This window comes from Microtus oregoni, unplaced genomic scaffold (assembly GCF_018167655.1).
Source record: "Microtus oregoni isolate MIOR12 unplaced genomic scaffold, Mior012 000018F_ref0000195, whole genome shotgun sequence".
Taxonomy (NCBI): Eukaryota; Metazoa; Chordata; class Mammalia; order Rodentia; family Cricetidae; genus Microtus; species Microtus oregoni.
In genome coordinates, this window is record NW_024543077.1 from 18102787 (window position 1) to 18123509 (window position 20723).

The 20723-nt window shown below is 40.9% G+C and overlaps 1 protein-coding gene across 12 annotated transcripts in view; it reads right to left on the reverse strand.

Moving 5' to 3' along the window:
- The window catches only part of LOC121458749 (disintegrin and metalloproteinase domain-containing protein 22), a 225790-nt gene that overhangs the window by 30268 nt on the left and 174799 nt on the right, over window positions 1-20723 (reverse strand). For all 12 annotated transcript variants that reach the window (XM_041668082.1, XM_041668080.1, XM_041668078.1 and 9 more), the window contains exons 18-25: window positions 19638-19718; window positions 17782-17832; window positions 17306-17369; window positions 14400-14505; window positions 11908-12027; window positions 7513-7681; window positions 5365-5479; window positions 2843-2933 (exon numbers count right to left, since the gene is read on the reverse strand). In XM_041668082.1, coding sequence (XP_041524016.1) covers window positions 2843-2933; window positions 5365-5479; window positions 7513-7681; window positions 11908-12027; window positions 14400-14505; window positions 17306-17369; window positions 17782-17832; window positions 19638-19718 — 797 coding nt within the window. The remainder of the gene's footprint in view (window positions 1-2842; window positions 2934-5364; window positions 5480-7512; window positions 7682-11907; window positions 12028-14399; window positions 14506-17305; window positions 17370-17781; window positions 17833-19637; window positions 19719-20723) is intronic.

Genomic DNA, 20723 nt, shown 5'->3' on the forward strand with positions numbered 1-20723 from the left:
GGAATCAAGTCAGCCAGGGATACTATCTTAAACAAGATCCTATCTTAAACAAGAAAGCAAATCCATGTATCCTGAATACTTTGAAAAACTCTAAAACTTGGGTCTTAGGTTCAAATCATGCCTAAGAAGGATACTACAGTATGAACAAGATCTGTCTTTTTTTCTTAATCAATCTGCAAAGTACATTTAGAAATATACATTTAAAAATGCTAAAAAGACAAAATGTAAACTCACTGAAGAAAACAGGTAATTTCTACAAAGGTAATTTCACTAGCAATAAGTATGTTTTCATTACATGTTTTTTGATCCGTAGCTTTTCCCAGGATTATAAAAATTAAATATCCATCTATAATTGTATAGTGGTAGAAATCTATAATTCTAGAACCATTTTCATGGAACCAAATAAAATTATTGAGGTATAACGAAACAGCAATAATTGTGATAAGCATATGTAAGTGCGTCCTACATCAAAGAAGTTGAGAACAGAGCTCATTTTCCTGTCGCATGAAGAAAGGCCTCCCCTCCAGACATATAACTTCATGAGTGCGTGAATTCCACCTTGAAACAAAGGGAGCACTGGCTAACAGGGCGGAGCCTGTGCGATGGGGCCAGCGCCTTCTCGAGGCTATCCCATGCACATGAGCCACACTATCTAACCAGCCTGTGGTTTTGTGATACAGCCATCTATAAGTGGCTTCCTGAATTTTAGTTATGGCAGCATACAAACAGTGAAATAACTGCTCTCCATTTTCAGTAAAACACTTGCAGGGTTTTAGTTTTACAAACTTAAAGGTGTCTCCTTGATTTGGTGTCAGACGACAATCATATGGCTCACTGCGAGCAGGTCACTACTCCAAGTGTTCTCCAAATATAATAATTCACAGAACAAAGATCAGTTTAAAAAGGACACAGAGTAAATTCTAAATTTAAAACCTTTTAAAAGTTGTATTTGTTTGTGTGTATGTGTGTGTACGTGTGTGTGTGTATGTGTGTGTACGTGTGTGTGTATGTGTGTGTGCGTGTGTGTGTATGTGTGTGTACGTGTGTGTATGTGTGTGTACGTGTGTTTGTACGTATGTGTGCGTGTACGTGTGTGTACGTGTGTGTACGTGTGTGTGCGTGTGTGTATGTGTGTGTACGTGTGTGTGCGTGTGTGTGTGTATGTGTGCGTACGTGTGTGTGTACTTGTGTGTGTGTGCGTGTGTGTGTATGTGTGTGTACGTGTGTGTGTACGTGTGTGTGTGCGTGTGTGTGTATGTGTGTGTGTGTGTATGTGTGTGTACGTGTGTGTGTACGTGTGTGTGTGTGTACTGTATATGCACATGAGTACAGGAGTCTGTAGAGGCCAGAAGAGGTTGTCAAATCCCCTGAGGCTGGAGATAGAAGTAGTTTTGAGTCATCCAATGTGGGTGTTGGGAACTGCACTCTGTAAGAGCAGTATGTATTCGTAACTGCTGAGCCATCTTTCTGTCCCCAGATCTAAACTATTTTAATTCCCAATTTAGGATCCACATTTGATGCACGATGGACTATGCTATGAAATGAGGTGAACATCTAGAATGCAGGCTTTCCAAAGGAAGAGCCCAGGATGGGGCGCTGACTGGGACTTCACCAGAGGCCTTAGGTTGAAATATTAAAGAGAGCTATTATAGTTTGGATCTGGATGTCCCCAAAAGCTGTGTGCTGATGTGTGGTCCCCGCGGAGCAGTGCTTGAAATCGGGGTCTTTAGACTGTACTCATGGATTCACAGACCAATAGTTCGGGGGGCAGAGGGCTTGATATGGTGGTGAGCTCTTTGTCTGGCAAGCCCCTTTCCTCCACCACGTGATCCCCGCCATGCTCTTCTGCCTCGGCGGCACAGGCCCAAAGCAACAGAGTCACGTAATGACGGGAACCTCTCAAATGTAAGCCATAGAGAACCTTTCTCAGGTATTTGCCCTGACAATAAAAACCTAACTCAAGAATGAAAGGTTTACACTACATTTAAGCCATGACATTAAATAGTTACTAGAATACTAAAGAAAAATTCACATTATAAGTCTTCATAAGGGAAATTTAAAGTACTAGACATAAAAATGTTTGGAATCAATCACTTAGCAAATGTCTGAGGCTACTAAATATTCAAAAGCAGATTACTCTCAACTTTTAAAAATTAAGACAAAAAATTATTTACCAAATTTGAATTAGAATAGAATTGAATTAAACTGAAGAGGGAATTAGGTATCTGAATTTTGCAGATGAAACTGAGTCTCACAGAGTCTGCTCCTCACAGGAAGAAACTCACACTTATTGATGGCTGACAGGACAAAGGGCTCTGCTCTGGATGTGATGCATGATGTAGTATGCATTCACTCACAGTTAAGATTGAGTCACTTCAGTGACCTTAAAACAACATTCAATGTTGTCCAAATAGGAGAAGAGTTGTTTCAAAACCTAAAATGTGAGGAATTATCATTACTTCTAACCATACTAAGGGTGAGTAATCTCTGATTGCTGGACCATACTGATGCTCAATACAAATACAGAGGTAACGATATACAACCTTCCAGGTAACATTTAATCACGGGCGTGCATGTGTGCGTGTGTGTGTGTGTGTGTGTGTGTGTGTGCGCGCGTACAAATGTGAGTGCAGGTACCTACGGAGGCTAGAAGATAGTGTCAGATCCCCTGGAACTAGAGGCACTTGGAATTATGAACCACCCGAGATGGGTACTGGAAATCAAAGCTGAGTTCTCTGCAAGAGCCAGTGGTATTTCCAACCCCCAAACCACGTCTCTAGCCCCTAATCAAAATACTTTAAAGTAAATTTTTATAGTAATAATACTGAAAACTTTGACTTACTTATAACCCCAGGCAGTTATTCCTAATATGAGGGCCAGCACTAAAATGGTGCCAGCAATTATTCCTATTATGATATTAGTGCCAGCAACACCTAGAAGGGAAAACAAGGAAGAAAATCAGTGACACGAGTAACTCTTGCACGAGCAGTTATGATCTGAGTAACTACTGCATGAGCAGAATCATCTGAGTAAGTATTGCATGAGCAGAATCATCTGAGTAAGTATTGCATGAGCAGAATCATCTGAGTAAGTATTGCATGAGCAGAATCATCTGAGTAAGTATTGCATGAGCAGAATCATCTGAGTAAGTATTGCATGAGCAGTATCATCTGAGTAACTATTGCATGAGCAGTATCATCTGAGTAACTATTGCATGAGCAGAATCATCTGAGTAAGTATTGCATGAGCAGAATCATCTAAGTATTGCATGAGCAGAATCATCTGAGTAACTATTGCATGAGCAGAATCATCTGAGTAAGTATTGCATGAGCAGAATCATCTAAGTATTGCATGAGCAGTATCATCTGAGTAACTATTGCATGAGCAGTATCACCTGAGTAAGTATCGCACAGTATCATCTGATTCATGAAAGGCGCTGGCCTTTTTAGCTAAGACTCAGCATGCATGCCCACCCTTCCTGGTCCTCCAGAGATTTAAACAGGGAGCAATGAACTCGTGGTGACTACTTCTAAGTCACGTCTCCTGGAAACCCCTGAGATCCAGGCACTACTACTGCACTGATCTGGGGAGCAAGAGCCATGTGACCATTCACCATCACTACCTGAGGGCATCTGGGGCCTTGTTAAAGTCATGTTACTAAGATTTCAAACCTGCACAGATGACTCAGATGAGTGCCTTTGTTTGTTCTTAGCCTTGGGAGATGAGCGGACATTGGGAATTGAGCATTATTCCATGCAAAGGGAGCCACAAGAATGAAATGGCATTACTGTTTAAGGGGAAATTTTATCTCTAAAGTGTGGACTCTTCAACTCCCTACACTTAATTTCCTCTTTTATTCTTTAGCCAATGAAGTTTTTAGGACCCCCCAATCCCTGCCTCCTGTCATGCCTGACCCATATCCTCAATCCTTGTCGTCTTGGACAGTTACATTGCTTCCAGGCTTCTCATAGTTTAGACTATGACACACTAGAACAAAGAATAGTTTTTAAAAGCTTAAAAGTCAACTCATTTTTTATTCAGTTCAAAAATATGTAATTATCCATTAAAGTTAAATACTTTATTTTTATTATTTTATGTGTACGAGTGTCTTGCCTGTATGTACACAGCATGCGCATGCCTGGGGCCCGATGAGGTGAGAAGACTGGGGCCAGTTCTCCCGGAACTGGACTTAATGGATAGTTGTAACCCATCATGTGGGTACTGAGAGCTGAACATGGGTCCTCTGCAAGAGTCACAAGTGTTCTTAACCACTCCGACACCAATCTACTTTCTTTTTTTTTTTTTTCAGGCTTTCTGGTTTATTACAAAGAATGTGACAAAAATACAGAAGAGATGTGCAGGACAAAGGTCAAGGAAGGGCATGGAAGCCTCGCGTGTTCTCTGGATGGAGACTGACCTCCAGGACCCTCCGCGGGTTCAACTTCTCTGAAGTTGTCACGCCATGTTTTTAGCCAGTGATTCTAATGTCCACGGCTTGTGTAGGAATAAGAGATGGAAAGCAAAACTCCATCTAATATCCTAGGCCACTCCTGGCTTTTGAGCACAAAACAGCACTACTGCCCCTTCCAAAGGTGGTTTCTGCTTTGACGAAGAGACTAGTAGCTGGCAGTGAAGAAGTGGACAGACTGATAGTGAGGGTGGGGGACCAAAGGCTGCGCCAGTATCTTCAGAGGCACAGGAGCAGGGGACAGCATTGGCTTTGCTCAGTTATGTCAGATGACTGGAAAGATGAGGCTGTTTGCCAAGACCGCTCCAGTTCCTGGAACCGAACAAGATCAAACGAAGCCTGCAAACACGAGAGGCCTTGCCTCGGGAGACATATTTAGTAGGATGATGGGTGTAACTAATTCTCAAGTGGATGGTAATTCTACTGATGTCCCAGTCTACTTTCTTAACTTCAAAGAAATATTAGAAAATGAAAACACAAGAAAAAAGGCATGAAAGTTGGGTGAGAACTCAATAGGAGCAAGGAGGGGGTTTCTGGGAGTGAGAGGGGGATGGGGGAGTGTGAGAGGGACAAGTGTGGCAGTGTCCTGTACACGTGCATGAAATTATCAAGGAATAAATTGATTAAAAGATGCTAGGGTGTGTTCATAGCCTTAGGTAATTACAATACTTGAAAAGTCTCTGCAGTAATACAGAATAAGGTGAAGTCAGTAGGCGAAATTATACTCAGAGTGACAAATCTTTATACTTTAAAAAAAATGATTGGTCTCACAAAGTAGACTTCCCCCCTCATTATGTAAGTACCATTTATTTTTGAGTTATGCTAAAAACCTCAAATGCAAATGTCCATAGAGAAAATTCCTCTTCAGTTATATGGAAAGATGTTATGATACCTACCGTTGCCAGACAGGGTGATGCCAGTCTTTGCATCATCATTGTGAGGAAAGTGGGTGCTGCAGTCGGCACCTGTCCAGTGCCTGTTGCACACGCACTTGAGCTCATTGCTGCAAACCTAAAACCCAAAGGTGAGCCGGCAGAAATGTTAGTTCTCTGTCACACTGAAGCAAGTAAACCGTACTCATAACAACCACACTCAGGCTTTGATGGTATCCATAAAGAATAACTCCATCCTGATTTTAGCTTCTTGCCATACATATGGTTGAGTTACTACAATTTATTTATTTGTTTGTTTGTTTGTTTATTTATTTTGGTTTTTCGAGACAGGGTTTCTCTGTAGCTTTGGTGCCTATCCCGCAACTAGCTCTTGTAGACCAGGCTGGCCTCGAACTCCCAGAGATCCACCTGCCTCTGCCTCCCGAGTGCTGGGATTAAAGGCGTACGCCACCACCGCCCGGCTGTTACTACAATTTAAAAACATGTAGGGGACTGGCAAGGCGACTCAATGGTTATAACACTTGCTATGTAAGCCTCATACTTTAGTCAATCCCAGGACTGCATGAATAGGAAAGAACTGACTCCTTCAAGATGTTATCTGATACCACATATCTCATGGCATACATCTGCACATACCCACGCACATACCATATACACAAATAATAAATAAAATGCTTTTGATTATATAGGATAGTACCTTTTATAACACATGATTATTATAAATTATTTTTATGCTATATATAATCTTATTCTTATTAATCCCTTAAACTAAGCATTACGAGATAAACCATATTTTCTTTTAGCGTGTATTTAAAATTCACTAGGAGGAAGACAAAAATGTGATTCATGACTTCCTCCTTTGGTACCACAAGAACTACCCCTCTTAGGTTACAGAAGCAGAGCTATGCAATTATGTGCACTCTCCTTCTGATGTGCCATATGACACAACTGGTTACTTCCCAAAGTAAATTCTAAAGTAAAGAGACCCTTTGACTGTCAGCCCAAGCATAGCTCCCAAAGACATTTGATATCCATCGTATGGAATGATCAGGACTGAGAGCTTCAGACTGCCAAACAGGGTCCTTTGCCTCAACTGGATAATACACACAATTCAATCAAACAGTCTGTAATGCCAGCAAAAAGAAAATCACAGCACATGCGAACAACAACAACAAAAAAAATCAAGACAACCGATAGTAAAGAGGAATTCCTGATGAAATGAGAAAACTGGATATATTTATGGAGGGTTCATTTAGAGGGGGGACTGGTGTTTGGCTTATAATGTAAATATGCTAGTCAATACACAATTCTGGAAGAACAGAATTAAAATGTCAAAAGTACCACTCTGTCTGTTCGTCCATGAGCAGCACGTTCGCTGAAGACTGCTATTTCCGAGTTTGACCTTGGCTGTCATCTCTGGTGAGGCTACAGAGGTTATTTATGGTCAGTGCTGACTCAGCTGTACCCGGATGACCTAAGTAGTTAAATATTTGGCTTGCTCTTCTTTTCTCACGCCTCACATTACAGCTGGGTAGCTTGTTCTTCCTGTGGGGCTACTAGCATTGGGAGCAGGGGCTGTCTCTGACTCTTTTGCCAGCTTTTTGGGGCCCTTTTCTTCATACTGGGTCACCTTGACTAACCTTAATATAAAAGGGAGGTGCTTAGTCTTACTGCAACTTGATATGCCATGTTTTGTTGATATCTGTGGGAAGTCTGCCCTTTTCTGAATAGAAACGAAGGAGGAGTGGATGGGAGGCCAGAGTGGGTTGGGGGAGGAACTGGAAGGCAAGGAATGAGACACTGCAGTCAAGATGTTAAAAAAAAAAAAAAGCTAACAATAAAAAAATTTTAAATTCCATTATAGTTTGCTAAAATCTGTCTCACAGAAAACCTGTCATTACTCTGTATGACGTCCTCTTACCATAAAAAAGGAAGACTGAAGAAACTGATTAGGAAAATTGCAAGTTTTCTTATTGCTGGACTTTCTCGATTATACAACAAAAATATTCAAGTAGCTTTGATGAAGTTAGCGTTCACGTGCCAACCAGAAACATGGATAACCACGCTGTCCAACCTGAAGGAGATTACAGGATTCCACCTGCTTCCGTAAGGAGGAAATGGGTGGTTGCCAAGGCGAGGCTCGACACTCACCCCGTTTCCCGAGCAAACGGTGCCTGCTTTACTGCTCAAGCAAGTGCTGAAGTTGAAGGAGGCCACAGAAAGACACCGATGCTCCAGACACATCATCTGAGGGCCGCAGGGTGTCCCGTCCTCCACGTAGCCAAGGTCAACATCTTCTTCAAGCTTAACATGCCCGCCACTGACAATAAATTGGAAGCAAGGAAGAAAACGGGGTTCTATTAATTCACATTAATCCTGAGTATAAAACTAAAAGCAGGAAATACTCCTTCTCTGGTCTTCTATTTATGATTTCATAAAAACCTGGAGTCAAAGGCTGTTTAATTATTTGTTCTTTTGTTTCACTGAGATAGAATTTCATGTAGCCCAGGCTGGCATCAAACTCTTAATGTAAACAAAACCAGCCTGAACTTTAGCTCCTCCAACCTCCGCTTCCATGTGCCAAGGTTACAGACATACACCATCACACCCAGAAATATCTTAAAGGTGTAAGAAGTAATAGAAACTTTTGATCTAACTCTTTTCAGGGATAAATGTATTACCTCTGAATTTAAACAAAATTTAATTTAAAATTAATTAAATTAGTTAAAGAAAAATAAATTAATTTAAAATGTAATTTAAAATTGAACATAATTTGTACAAAATTATTACAGTAAGGGTCATAACTGAGCTAGCTTTATTATTTTTCCTTGCATGCCATATGCAAGTCTAATTGCTTTACTACACATGCGTCAAGATTTCAAATGTGTTTCAAATAAGGATTGGAATTGGATTTAATTTACAATGCTCCCCAGAATTGTATATGTGCAAATTCTATTAGGGATTGCTGAAACCACTGTAGCCACTGCTCATTATAGCACGCTCACATGTTTTCTCTTAGAATAATTAAATAGCAACAAGAGCTGAAAGTATATAAGCGTAACTAATATTTTCATATTATACCTTGCCAACACTAGCACAAAAATTTCCATATTAATTTTTATCAAAATTATTGTGCATGTGTAACCAAATGCATGAACTGGTGCTTTTGTGTCCATGTTTTCATTCATGTGTGTGTGCACATGTGTGCCTGTGTATGCATGTGTGTATGAATGTGTACATGTGTGGTGGTCAGAAGTCAATGCTGAGTGTCTTTCTCAACTGCTCTCCACTGTCTTTTTTGAGCAAGGATGTCCTCACTCACTCAAGGTGGAGCTCACAGATTCCCCAGCAAGTCTCAAGGATCCTTCTGTCTGTACCTTGCATTGGGAAATGTGCTCAAATGTTTTACATGGATGCTGCTGGTCCTAGGGATTGAACTCAGGTCCTCGTGTTTAAATAATAAGACTTTACCAACTGAGTCATTTCCCCAGCATTAGGTAAATTGGGTTCTTAAATGAAATAGTTATCCCTGCCCACAGCCTTCCTAGGAGAGAGCCACTTTCTACACTACTGGTCCTCTGCTATTATTATGCCTCAAAATGTATACTATACTGATTTATTTTATTTTTAACTGTAGGTATTATCAATTCATTTCTCCATATACTGTAGTAATATGAGCGGTGGGGCTGCGTCCCCAGCACCCCGGCCACCTGCTAGCTTATGCCCGAAATAACAACACACAAACTGTATTCATTTAAACACTGCTTGGCCCATTTCTATCTAGCCTCTTCTAGGCTAATTCTCACATATTAATTTAGCCCATTTCTAATCATCTGTGTAGCACCGCTAGGTGCGCTTACCGGGAAGATTCTAGCCTACGTCCATCCTGGGTCTGAGCTTCCTGCGTCTGCCTAAGAGAGCAGAGCTATCGCCTCTGTCCCGGAGAGGGGAGCATGACGTCTCTGAGCTCACTTCCTCTTCCTCCCAGCATTCTGTTCTGTTTACTCCTCCCACCTATGTTTTAACCTATCAGGGCCAAGCAGGTTCTTTATTGCTTAACCAATGAAATCAACAGATTGATATATAACACTCCCACATCAATATACAAGCAAATTTATCTCCTTATTTCCCTTGATAGTTCTATATGCAATTTCTCCTTTCCTTATCCTTTCATAATAAACTTGATTTAATCAACAATAAATATGTACATTATTATTACTATGCAAATGCTAATAATTAAACTTTCACTTTCTGAATTACTTTTTATTTTACCTTAGATTATTCTTTCATTTGTCTACTTTCCTATGCATTTACCATCTTTAATAGAAAATCAACCCACATTTCCCTGGCTGCTAATCCCCACTGAAAACACACCCGAGCAAGCATCAGATCATTTTCTGGGGAGATGTGTTCTACAGTTCCCTCCAGCTCCTTCCTGTCTATTCTGGTTTTGCCCTGTACCTGCCACAGAGCTGTAAATCCTGGGTCCCTCTCACTGTCAGCCTCTGTCTCTCAGTGAAGAACCTGCTTCCTCTGTACCTTGCCTTTCTCTTCCTTTGTTTAAACTTCACTTTTATGGGGTTTAACCGTTCCATTAACTTTTTGAAAAGAGGTATAGGAGAATACATTTTTGGGAAATTTGCATGCTAAACTGTCATTTTCTAGTATGAAGTGTATCTGATTTTTTTTTTTTTTAGACAGAATCTTGCTATGTAGTCAAGGCTCACCTCAAACTCTTCCTTCTCCCACCTCAGCCTTTGAGTTCTGGGCTTAGAGCTATGTTCTAGGAACCCTGGCTTGAGTTTAATACAAAATTTTAATTTATAAATAATTTCCCAACGTCTTCTGATTTCCTGGACTCCTGGTGACAAACCTTAGGCCACTCTAATTCCCGAGCCTTTTCTGTGGAAACTTGATGACTCTTCTTTGCCCCACAGTTTCCATCATGAAGTTTACATCTCTCTCTGATGTCACTGGCCGACAATTTTTTTCTTACTACCTCTGTTCATCTTTATTTCTATTCTAATCAGGGAGCTTGTTCTCATCGCTCTCTTTCTTTTTTAAGTAAAAACCAAGTTTTTTTATATTTGTAAATATATTGGTTAATGCTCCTCAGGAAAACAGAAGCAATAAAAGATACATAGATGATAGATAAATAGATAGATAGATAGATAGATAGATACATACATACATACATACATACATACACAGAGATGATAGATAGATACATAGATAGATGATAGATAGATACATAGATAGATAGATGATAAATGGATGAATACATAGATAGAAGAAAAATGGATCGATAGGTAGACAGAAGATAAATGGATGGATAGATAGGTAGATAGATAGAAGATAAATTTATGGATAGGCAGACAGATGATAGATAGATAGATAGATAGATAGATAGATAGATAGATAGATAGACAAAAAAGATACAAAGGTAGACCGTTTATTTTGTGTGATGTTGCCCTATTTCCAGGGAGTCAATTTCAACCACTAAGCTTCACTTCTGCTGTTGTATTTTAATCCAAGAGAATATTTTTCTTTTATAGTCTGTTTGATTAAAGTAGAACATTATATTTTCATTTCATGATAAAACGTCTCTTGGGGTTTTCTGTTCACTCTAATTTTTCATGTTGGAAACTTTCTGTGCATGCCTGTCAGTACTGACCAGACAGACATATGGAACTTTCTGGACATTCTCAGAGAGCATTCCTCAAGGCTGAACCACTTTCACATGACCCTGATATCAACCCTTCGACTTTGGAACATTCTCTTTTATTCCCTGTGGAGACAAAGTCTGAATCTCCAGTGGGAGAGTGGCCTAGCCTGAGTCTCCAATGAGAGGGTGGGCTAGCCCCTTTGTGGCTGAATCATGAGAGGAATTTGTGCATTAGACTCCCTTTTTTCTTTTTCTTTCTTCCCCAAACTTCCATATAGCCTCTTTATCCAAAACCTTCCTTGAAACTCATCTAATTCCTCCTTAAACAGCAGATTATGCTGCCAGTTTCTCAGTTTTCTGAGATGTTACTAGACATCTCCGGTTGGGTTTCAGCTTTCCCTCTTCCTGATCTATGAACTCAACTCTCTCAAAGGCTCCCCTAAGTTTGAGCCACATAGCCATTTATGTGTACACATTCTAGATTTGGGTTGCTACTGCCTCTACTCCATTTTTGTCTTTTCCTGCAGATATATAACTACAAAAGGAAATTTAATTTTGTGGAGCTTCAGAAAGAAGCAAAATGAGCAGCCATGTGCTGAATGACTCTGTCCAGAAGTCGCAAATCATCCTGAATAAGAGGGAAAAGCAAGCCAAATCCTGGAGGACTTTGCTGAGCGACTCCAGCAGCCACATAGCAGCTGCCATGCATCATTCTTAGTAGCTTTCATTTCTCACCTGTTAGGATTGACTTGATCACCTTTATGAACCAGATTCAAGTTCTGACCATGAACTAGCACACACACTGGAAACAATAGCAGGACCAAGCAGTGTCCTTGGAATTTAAAGGGACTAATCTGATCATGGGATGTTTAGGTAATTACCTGCAGTTTAATGTTCTTCCTTGTTGCACAACTAATGTAGATGTGATTTCACCATCGAGTTCTCCAAGCCTTGGGATATTGCCAATATTGGTGCATAAAAGGTAACCACAAAGTACATCCCTGTGTTAAAAGAGCAAAATTATTAACTTGATCTCTTCCACAAAGACAAAAGGAAACGTGTACTTTTGGAGTTATGTCTTCCCTATTGCTAGTATTTATTATCCATCAGCTACAGTAGTTATGTGTACGCTAAGCAAAATACAACAAAACATTGCCAGTTTGCCTCCTGCTCTCAAATCTGACTTCCCTAAACTCTGAACAGTGATCCGAAGTCCTAATAACCTTCTAGCCTGTCTCTTAGTGCTTATTAGCTCAAATATTTGTTTAAAGAAAATTATCCATCAAAACCACCTTTTTAATCAGAATGACTTGCATACAGTGTACGGCTGGGTATGAGTAACATGTTAAGGGCTGGGTAAATGAACAAACTGTGCACGAGCCTTAAAGCTGCTTCTACACCGTCTCCCAAAGCCCAGAGGAGATAACCTACAGCTCAACAGACTCTCAGCCACAGCCTCTGCAGCCTTCTAAAGACATCGCGTGTGCTTAGAAGTTAACATATAAGTTTCTAGAATTAAAATACTGCTTTATGTATTCTTTTACCAAACACATTTTAGTTATTATTTAGTGATGACATATATTTAAATGAAAATCTTATAAACACAAAGCCGGATGGTGGTGGCACACCCCTTTAGTCCTAACAATCAGGAGGCAGAAACAGTTGGATCTGTGAGCTTGAAGCCAGCCTTGTCTATAAATCGAGTTCCAGGACAGCCAGAGCTACACATAGAGAAACCCTGTTTCAAAAAACAAAACAAAACAAAAAAACAGCAGAAAAATTAACATAGCCGCAAAATCCCAAATGGAAATATTAGACTTGGAAGCTAGAGAGATGTTCCAGCAGTTAAGGAAACACCAGACTTTATATAATAGATAACAGAGAAAAATGGGCCCTATATTTATCAACAATGTATAAAAGGTAATAACTTATTCCTTATAATAACATATATAATGTAAATTATATATACATATAATGTATAAATAGAGAAAGAATATAAGATACTAACTCTTTCTCTAGTCCTGGCTACAGGATCTTGGGCACAGACACTAAGTTTTCCTTGGTTTCTTCATCTCTAAAATGAGAGGGCTGTCATGATGTTTAAGTGGCAGGCTCATCAAAGTGAGATGCAGTACCTAGCACACAGTGCATGTTTGCTATATGAGAAGGGTGACCCTGTTAATTAGCTACGAGGAGCTAACAAAGTTTGAGCAACAAATTGACATATTTAAGAGGATTTAGATTATTCCAGTAATAGTACGTTTGAGATGCTGGTAGAGAACACTCAAGGGGTTTTTGTAGTAGTTACATTATAGGGCTTAGTTGTGCCAATGACAGTAACAATGGAAATAAAAGGATAAATTCACAATAAATGGTAAGGAGCAAAGGGGAAACCAACCATGATTCATGTTTGGACAACACGCAGAGAGATGGAGTCAACGTGCAGAAAGACAGAGTTAGTCAGTATGCAGAAAGATGGAGGAGTCAGCATGCAGAGAGGTAGGGTCAGGGCAGAAAGATGGGGTCAGTGTGCAGAGAGCTGGGGTCAGTGTGCAGAGAGCTGGGGTCAGTGTGCAGAGAGCTGGGGTCAGTGTGCAGAGAGCTGGGGTCAGTGTGCAAAGAGATGGGGTCATGGCAGAGAGATGGGGTCAGTGTGCAGAGAGATGGGGTCAGTGTGCAGAGAGATGGGGTCATGACAGAGAGATGGGGTCAGTGTGCAGAGAGCTGGGATCAGTGTGCAGAGAGCTGGGGTCAGTGTGCAGAGAGCTGGGGTCAGTGTGTAGAGAGCTGGGGTCAGTGTGCAGAGAGCTGGGGTCAGTGTGTAGAGAGATGGGGTCAGTGTGCAGAGAGCTGGGGTCAGTGTAGAGAGATGGGGTCATGGCAGAGAGATGGGGTCAGCATGCAGAGAGATGGGGTCAGTGTGCAGAGAGGTATGGTCAGTGTAGAGAGATGGGGTCAGTGCAGAAAGATGGGGTCAGTGCAGAGAGATGGGTCAATTACTCTTATCTACATGGGAGAGTGAAACACTGAGACATTCAGCAAAGACAAGAGGTAGTTAAGAAAGGTCAGAGCTAGCTAATTTACTCAACAGTGTTGGTGATGGCGGCTTTATTCTTCCTCAGTCTTAAGATGCTGGGAGGCCCTGTCTATGTGAGAAAGTGTAGCAACTACAAGAATAACCTAGACCCTGAGAAAGAGGCCCAGGTATAATTCAAGCATCAGGGTCATCAGTGATGCTGGGGCTCTGGGGAAAGATGAGAAGAACAGACAAGGTAGTGCATTTTATTAAGCACCCAAAGCAGGAAGGTCCCACTTGGAACTTATGCTTGTAAACGGAATGAAGGCTGAGGTCGGGGTTAGTGTCGGCATTCACCGTTTGTTGCACTGTATCCAGGTGTCCTTGTCTTTTCCACAGTTACCCTTCTCCGTCCCCTCGATGTTCAGCTTCTCATAGCAGTACTTGTCTGATGCCGTTACCTCTGAAGCAGAAAAGAATGTCCCATCAGAGATGGAAGGAACTCAGGAGCTGCAGATTAAGGAGTTGTTCACTCTAGTGCTATCCAGGACAAACACAAAAATTGCACCATCACTTACAAAAGTGTACCATACCGCTTGGCTTGGGCACATCTTCCACGAAACCTTATGTGATATCGGAAAGCCAGTATACGTGGCTGTCTGAGGGGAAGTAGACTACAGACTGTGGGAACACGCCCCAGGATCTGATGTGAATTAGGAGATGGTGCTATCCTTGAACACACATTTTAATCTCAGTACCGAATGCGTGAGTCTCAATCAGAAACTTTATTACTAAGAAGGGCAATATTATTTAAACATCTATGTAGTACAATCAGATTCAAGAAACAGCACCTTGCTTACCAATTCTTAACTGCTATAAATAAAAAAAACTGTATTCTGCTTTTGGATGAGATTGGGTTCATGCTATCTATAAATGCAAAGATCGCTTTAAGGTGTTGCATCATCCTTGCAGGCTTTGATCTCTTCTGAAGCCAGTGCTGACCATCAGAGTCACCTGCTAGAAAGAAATGGTTTTCCAGCCAGAGAGGGTGGGATAACAATCTCAGCTCAGCAAGCCAGAGATGCAGGCAGGAGGATTACGAGTTCAAGATCATCCTCCTAAATTACACAGGAGACTCAAGACCAGCCTAGACCAAATGGAGATCCTATTTGAAAAAGGCAAAGAGAAAACAACAACAATAAAAACCAAACAAACAAAAAAATAATAGAGACTTTTGTAAATTAATCAAATGAAAGTTGGTGATATAAGTTACGCTTTGCTAATCCAAATTCTGAAATGTTTCATCTTCCAAGATGTTTCAAGAGCTCACACGACCCCACAATCACATGTAGAAAACTCCATGATCTAGGCTGAAGAGATGGCCTGGTGAGTAACAGAACGTACTGTGCAAGTAGGAGAACTTGGGATCAAATCATGTACAAAGCCAGACATGAGCATGCATGTGCCTGCGACCCCTGAGCTATGGGAGTAGAGGCAGGAGCATGGCCAGAGCTTGCTGACTGCCAGCTTATGTCCTGGTCCAAGGAGAGCCTGTCTCCACAGAATAAGGTGGAGAGTGATGGAATAGGCCATCTGATGTCCTCCTCGGCCTTCTGTGGATGCACAGGCATGCACACCTGCACAAATACATGTACATACCACACACACACACACACACACACACACACACACACACACAAAGTATTTTTCAAAAGTAAAGTCCACGTCCTAATCCAATATAAGAAGTCTCATTAAAAATGCTTATGCATTAAATATACTAAAAATATTATATAAAATTATCTTCAGGATATGTATGTATACATAAATCACAAATGAACTTCATGGTTAGACTTGGGCCCCAGGAAACGTATCCCCTGACATGAAATTGCACAATCCTTGCTACACATCTCTGTCACTAGGCATTTGAGCAGGGACACTAGAGGTGCGCATAGTGAACAGCGGCTAATGACATCACTGTTCCTCAGCTGTTCTGCTCAAGTAGAGGAAGGAAAACTGAGAGCACAAACCCACATAACTAAATTTTTTTTCTCATCCCAATGCTTCTCAAGAGACTCAGAGAACACACGTTCCCTACCTAAAGGATTCCAGTCACTACCTCTGATATAGGATCACGATTTGTTTTAGAGTTTTCCTGTAAAAATCAGCTCTCAAAAGAACTTTGAAGCCAGACGGTGGTGGCGCACGCCTTTAATGCCAGCACTTGGGAGGCAGAGGCAGGCGGATCTCTGTGGGTTCGAGACCAGCCTGGTCTACAAGAGTTAGTTCCAGGACAGGCTCCAAAACCACAGAGAAACCCTGTCTCAAAAAACCAAAAATAAATAAATAAATAAATAAATAAATAAATAAACAAACCAAATCTCACACACACACACACAAATAATTAAAAAAAAAAAGAACTTTGACTAGTCTAGACATGGTAGCCCAAGCCTGTAATTCCAGCACTTGGGAAATTAAGGCAAGAAGCTACAAAATCAAGGTATAATTGGCCAAGATACATGGCTAGACTACATAGTAACACTCCACCTGAGAAATATTTTTTAAAGAGTTTAGAACAAAAACATCTTCCAAAAATATTGCCTAGAAATTCTGGGGAAATACACAATTTAAATTTAGTAAAACTTAAATACAATTTTAATTATACTGTCATCTTAAAATACTATTATTTAAATACAAATGTTATATATTCTCCTTTAGAACTCAGACAGATTTTGAAGAGAATAAATTAAACGTTTTTGTCTTTTGCAGGACCTCAGCAGAAGGTCACCTCTAACTACAAAAGCCAGTTGGAGCTTAAAGAAGATAGTAGATGAGGAAAAAGCAACGGAATTAAAATGTTTAGGTCTAAGGCAAGGATACCCTACCCAGAGACCATGTCCACTCCATATGGCTGTATGAGTGCCATATGGGATCCTTCGCTCAAGGGAACTGAGCTGAGGAGCTGAAATCAAGTCTGCTCTGTTCTCCAAGCTGTGCTCCAGGTGGGCTCGCCTGCCTGGCAGCAAAGGCACCTGCTGTCTCATCCACAGGCACTGCCAACTAGCCAGAACTTTGGGGCCATTGTTTCCCAAGGAAAGTGCCCTTCTCTAATTTCTAGAAAAGAAATTACCTACCTAACGCTGAAGTGGTTTTAAGAAGCCCCCTAGTTATTAAGTATTAGCAATTTATTTCTAGCCCGTATGTCCTTAAAGGAGTGTGCCAAAACTGTGTGGAAAAAAACAATCAAGTCATGTGACTTAACTTACTTTGCCCCCAGATGTATTTGCATTGTCTATCTCTGGTTTTACACCTTCCTCCAAAGCAAATTCCCTAAAATGAGAGAGCGAATATCCATCAGTGAAAACAATCTCTGCTGTGTTAGACAACAGAAAAAGAACATACGGCTGAGAACGGCCCTTGAGTGTGGCCATCTGAAGTGATTATGAACCATTCAAACTGATCTTCTTTTTTATTCACTTTTTTAAATTTCATTTTACATTCCAACCGCAATTCTCCCTTCTGGGACCCCTCCTCCCATCCCCACCGAACTCTCCCCCAGCCCATCTCCCATCCACTCCTCCCAATAGGCAAGGGCTCCGATGGGGAGTCAGCAAAGTCTGACACATTAAATTGGGGCAGGACCAAGCCCCTCTCCCCCCTGCATCTTCTTATTGATATAAAATTTCTGTATTTCTCTCATGCTGGTACCCACGGAAATTTTAGGCAAAAGTGAGTGACCTACCTGAGTACTGTCACAGGAATATCCATCCATTTTGTGTACATTGGGGGCACACTAGAGAGAAAGAACAAATTATCATCCAAACGCAGACCAAACACAAGACGGATTAACTCCTGTCAGTCCTCTCAGTTTATAAATTACAGTAGACAATACACCTAGCCCTTTGAACTACCTATAAATAAAAAGCAGAAGATTAAAAGCAGGTAGGAGGAAATAGAGTTGCTGAGCATCACTTTAAAAATATGACATCTTGCCAAGGTAAAAACTGATTACACAGCCACAAAAGCAGAGAACTTACGAGAATGGCTCGGAAAATAACATATGCATTAGCGTATGCTTCATTCAGAGACAATATTCCTTAGAGAAGAAGGCAGGGCTTAAGACAAAAGTGAGGAGCAGGCCCCCATCAGTGAAGCTATAAGTAGAATTTCCTCCCTTTGGCCACCAGGAACAACATAGCCTTTCACTTAAAATGCTGGGGGTAGAGGAACAGCAGAGGGAGCAGGGGCAGGAAGCTGGAGACAATATCAACTAAAGGGAGACACATCTCAAAATCTAGTATGAACTCATTATTCGTCAGAGAAATTTAGAAATAAAAATATCTTTTGAGAAAAAGACAAACATGGGGAGGATCTTGAAGGGGGGGGAAGTGTCAAGTTGCCTGTTATTAACTGTGAATATAATGCTATGCTTTATCATTATTTTTCCTTGAAGTACTTTAAAAATTGTAAAGTATCTGGTGAGGATACAACCAGCCGTGCACAATTCATTACTGCAGTGAGAGAAAAACATATGATCATATAGTCTCTTGGGGAAGAGGCTGAGGGATAGAGAAAAGATGTGACAGAGACCACCCCGTGCAGCTAGCTTTCCTTTCTAGACATCCATCTCCACCCTTTCCCATAAAACCTAATGTTTAAGATAAAAGTCGAATGAAACTACAGACACATAACTTTCTGCTCCCTTTTTTGCCATATAAACTTCCTTGTATATCATTGCTGTATGGTTTTACAGACATCATTCATAATGGATGCAATATATGATGAAGGTAACCATGAGTTTGCGAGAACAATCCCCTATAGCAATCCTGATTAACGTAACCCTGTTTAACCTAACACAGCACCCCTGAAAAGCCTGGGGTTATGGCTTTTTAACAATACATGTTTATTTATAATCATACCGGTGCAGTATACTTATGCCTAGGAGCCTTGGTAGTAATTATTGTGTCCTTATTGCCATGAGGCATTAGCTAGGAAGGCTGATAATTACAGAGTAAGAAAGGAGACTACGCTTACATAAAGATCTCTTTGTAGCCTTAAAAATCAATCATCTTTACAACTATAAGTATATCATTACTTAATTTGTCTTCTCTGGCAGCAAAGAGAATGATAGCAGTCCCTGATGTATGAATCTCAGTTTCTATGGCTTTGCTAAACAAAACACAAACACAAAGCACAAACACCACAAAACAGCAACCTCTCTCCTAGCCTTGTGTCATCTGGTCAATGGGGAAGGGGAAGATGCTCTTCGTGATCAATGACCCACCTTGTCCCATCTTCCCGGTGTATTTCCTCAGTCCAACAGGTCTCTTTGTTTCTTAGTGATGTCATGTAAGATTTTGCAAGACAATAATCAAAACAGATGCTGGCCAATAATGATACAAATGTAAGAGCCAGATATGAATCTTAATAGAACATTTGCCTGGTATGCACAAGGCCTTGGTCTGATCCCCAACCTCCGGTGTGATGGGACAGAGTCAAGTGACATCTTGCCTCATGTGCATTTTTACTGTAACACACACAAGCTGTCCCCACTTCCCCTGTAGTTACCCTGTGTTGGGTAATTATTGAATAGATTACCTGGCTTGAATTTCCTGAACATATTTCACGAATATCACAATCATTGACTGCTTCTCGGCACACAGTCCCTAAAGGCTGAAACTGAAAAGAACATCACTCAGTGTGCAAAACTGGGAAAAGATTAAAAAAAAAAAAGACACTCTCATAGTCCCATAGGAATAAAAAGCAAAATGAAAAGTCTTTGGCAAAGAACACCTTAAACTACTTTAAGATGGCAGGGTGCACAAAACAAATTTATTCAATAAACTGCTATTTTAATTAATTGCAAGTCATAGTTTCTCGTAGGTGAGGTAACTTCCATATTCACCACACATAAGTGTCACAATATCCTGCTAAAATGGGGCAGAGCTTCAAGGAAGAGTTAGCCCATGCTCCAGGAATTTTTTCAAGCAATCTGAATTGGGGCTTTAGCCTCCTTTCTTATTTACACCTTTATTTTTGAGGTTTTGCTTCTGCTTCTTGTCTTCTCCACCGAGAATTTTAAAGTTACATTTTGGACTGCATCACAGTTACTTCCCAGCAAAGCCATTTTCCCCAAGCTTTCCTTCCTATCCCCTGTCTCATCTCTTCTGACTTTCTCTTATTAGAACCTCTAGAAGTGTTTGTGCTACTTGGTTTCCAAATACTTCCTGTACATGTGATGCTGTGGAATCAGCCTTGAGTGTCACTGCGTTTATAGACTGCAATCTAACTCCTTATAACACAGCAGAACAGGGACAATGTAGTTGTCAGAGCTCTCTCACATCCCCCTCTCCTCTTTCCTCTCAGAATTGCTGATACCGGGGACTGGGCCCATCTCTGTGTTTGTGCCCAGGACCCTGCTCCCTGAGTCACTGCTCAGAACCTTCCAGGCACCCAAGCCGAGAGAGAGAGCATCTGTATCACATGTGGTTTAACCTCCCGTTGAAGAAAGTGCTTTCGGAGACCTCACAAAAAGCAGCCAGAGACACAGCAATGGAGGGGAAACGATGGGAACCACTGCTAGCAGGGCTGGGCGTCAGCAGACAGCTGTGCCTTCCTCTGAGCCAGCCTCTGCAGGTTCTTTAGCATCCATTAGATCAGAACAGCTCAAGTGTCAAAATCGGG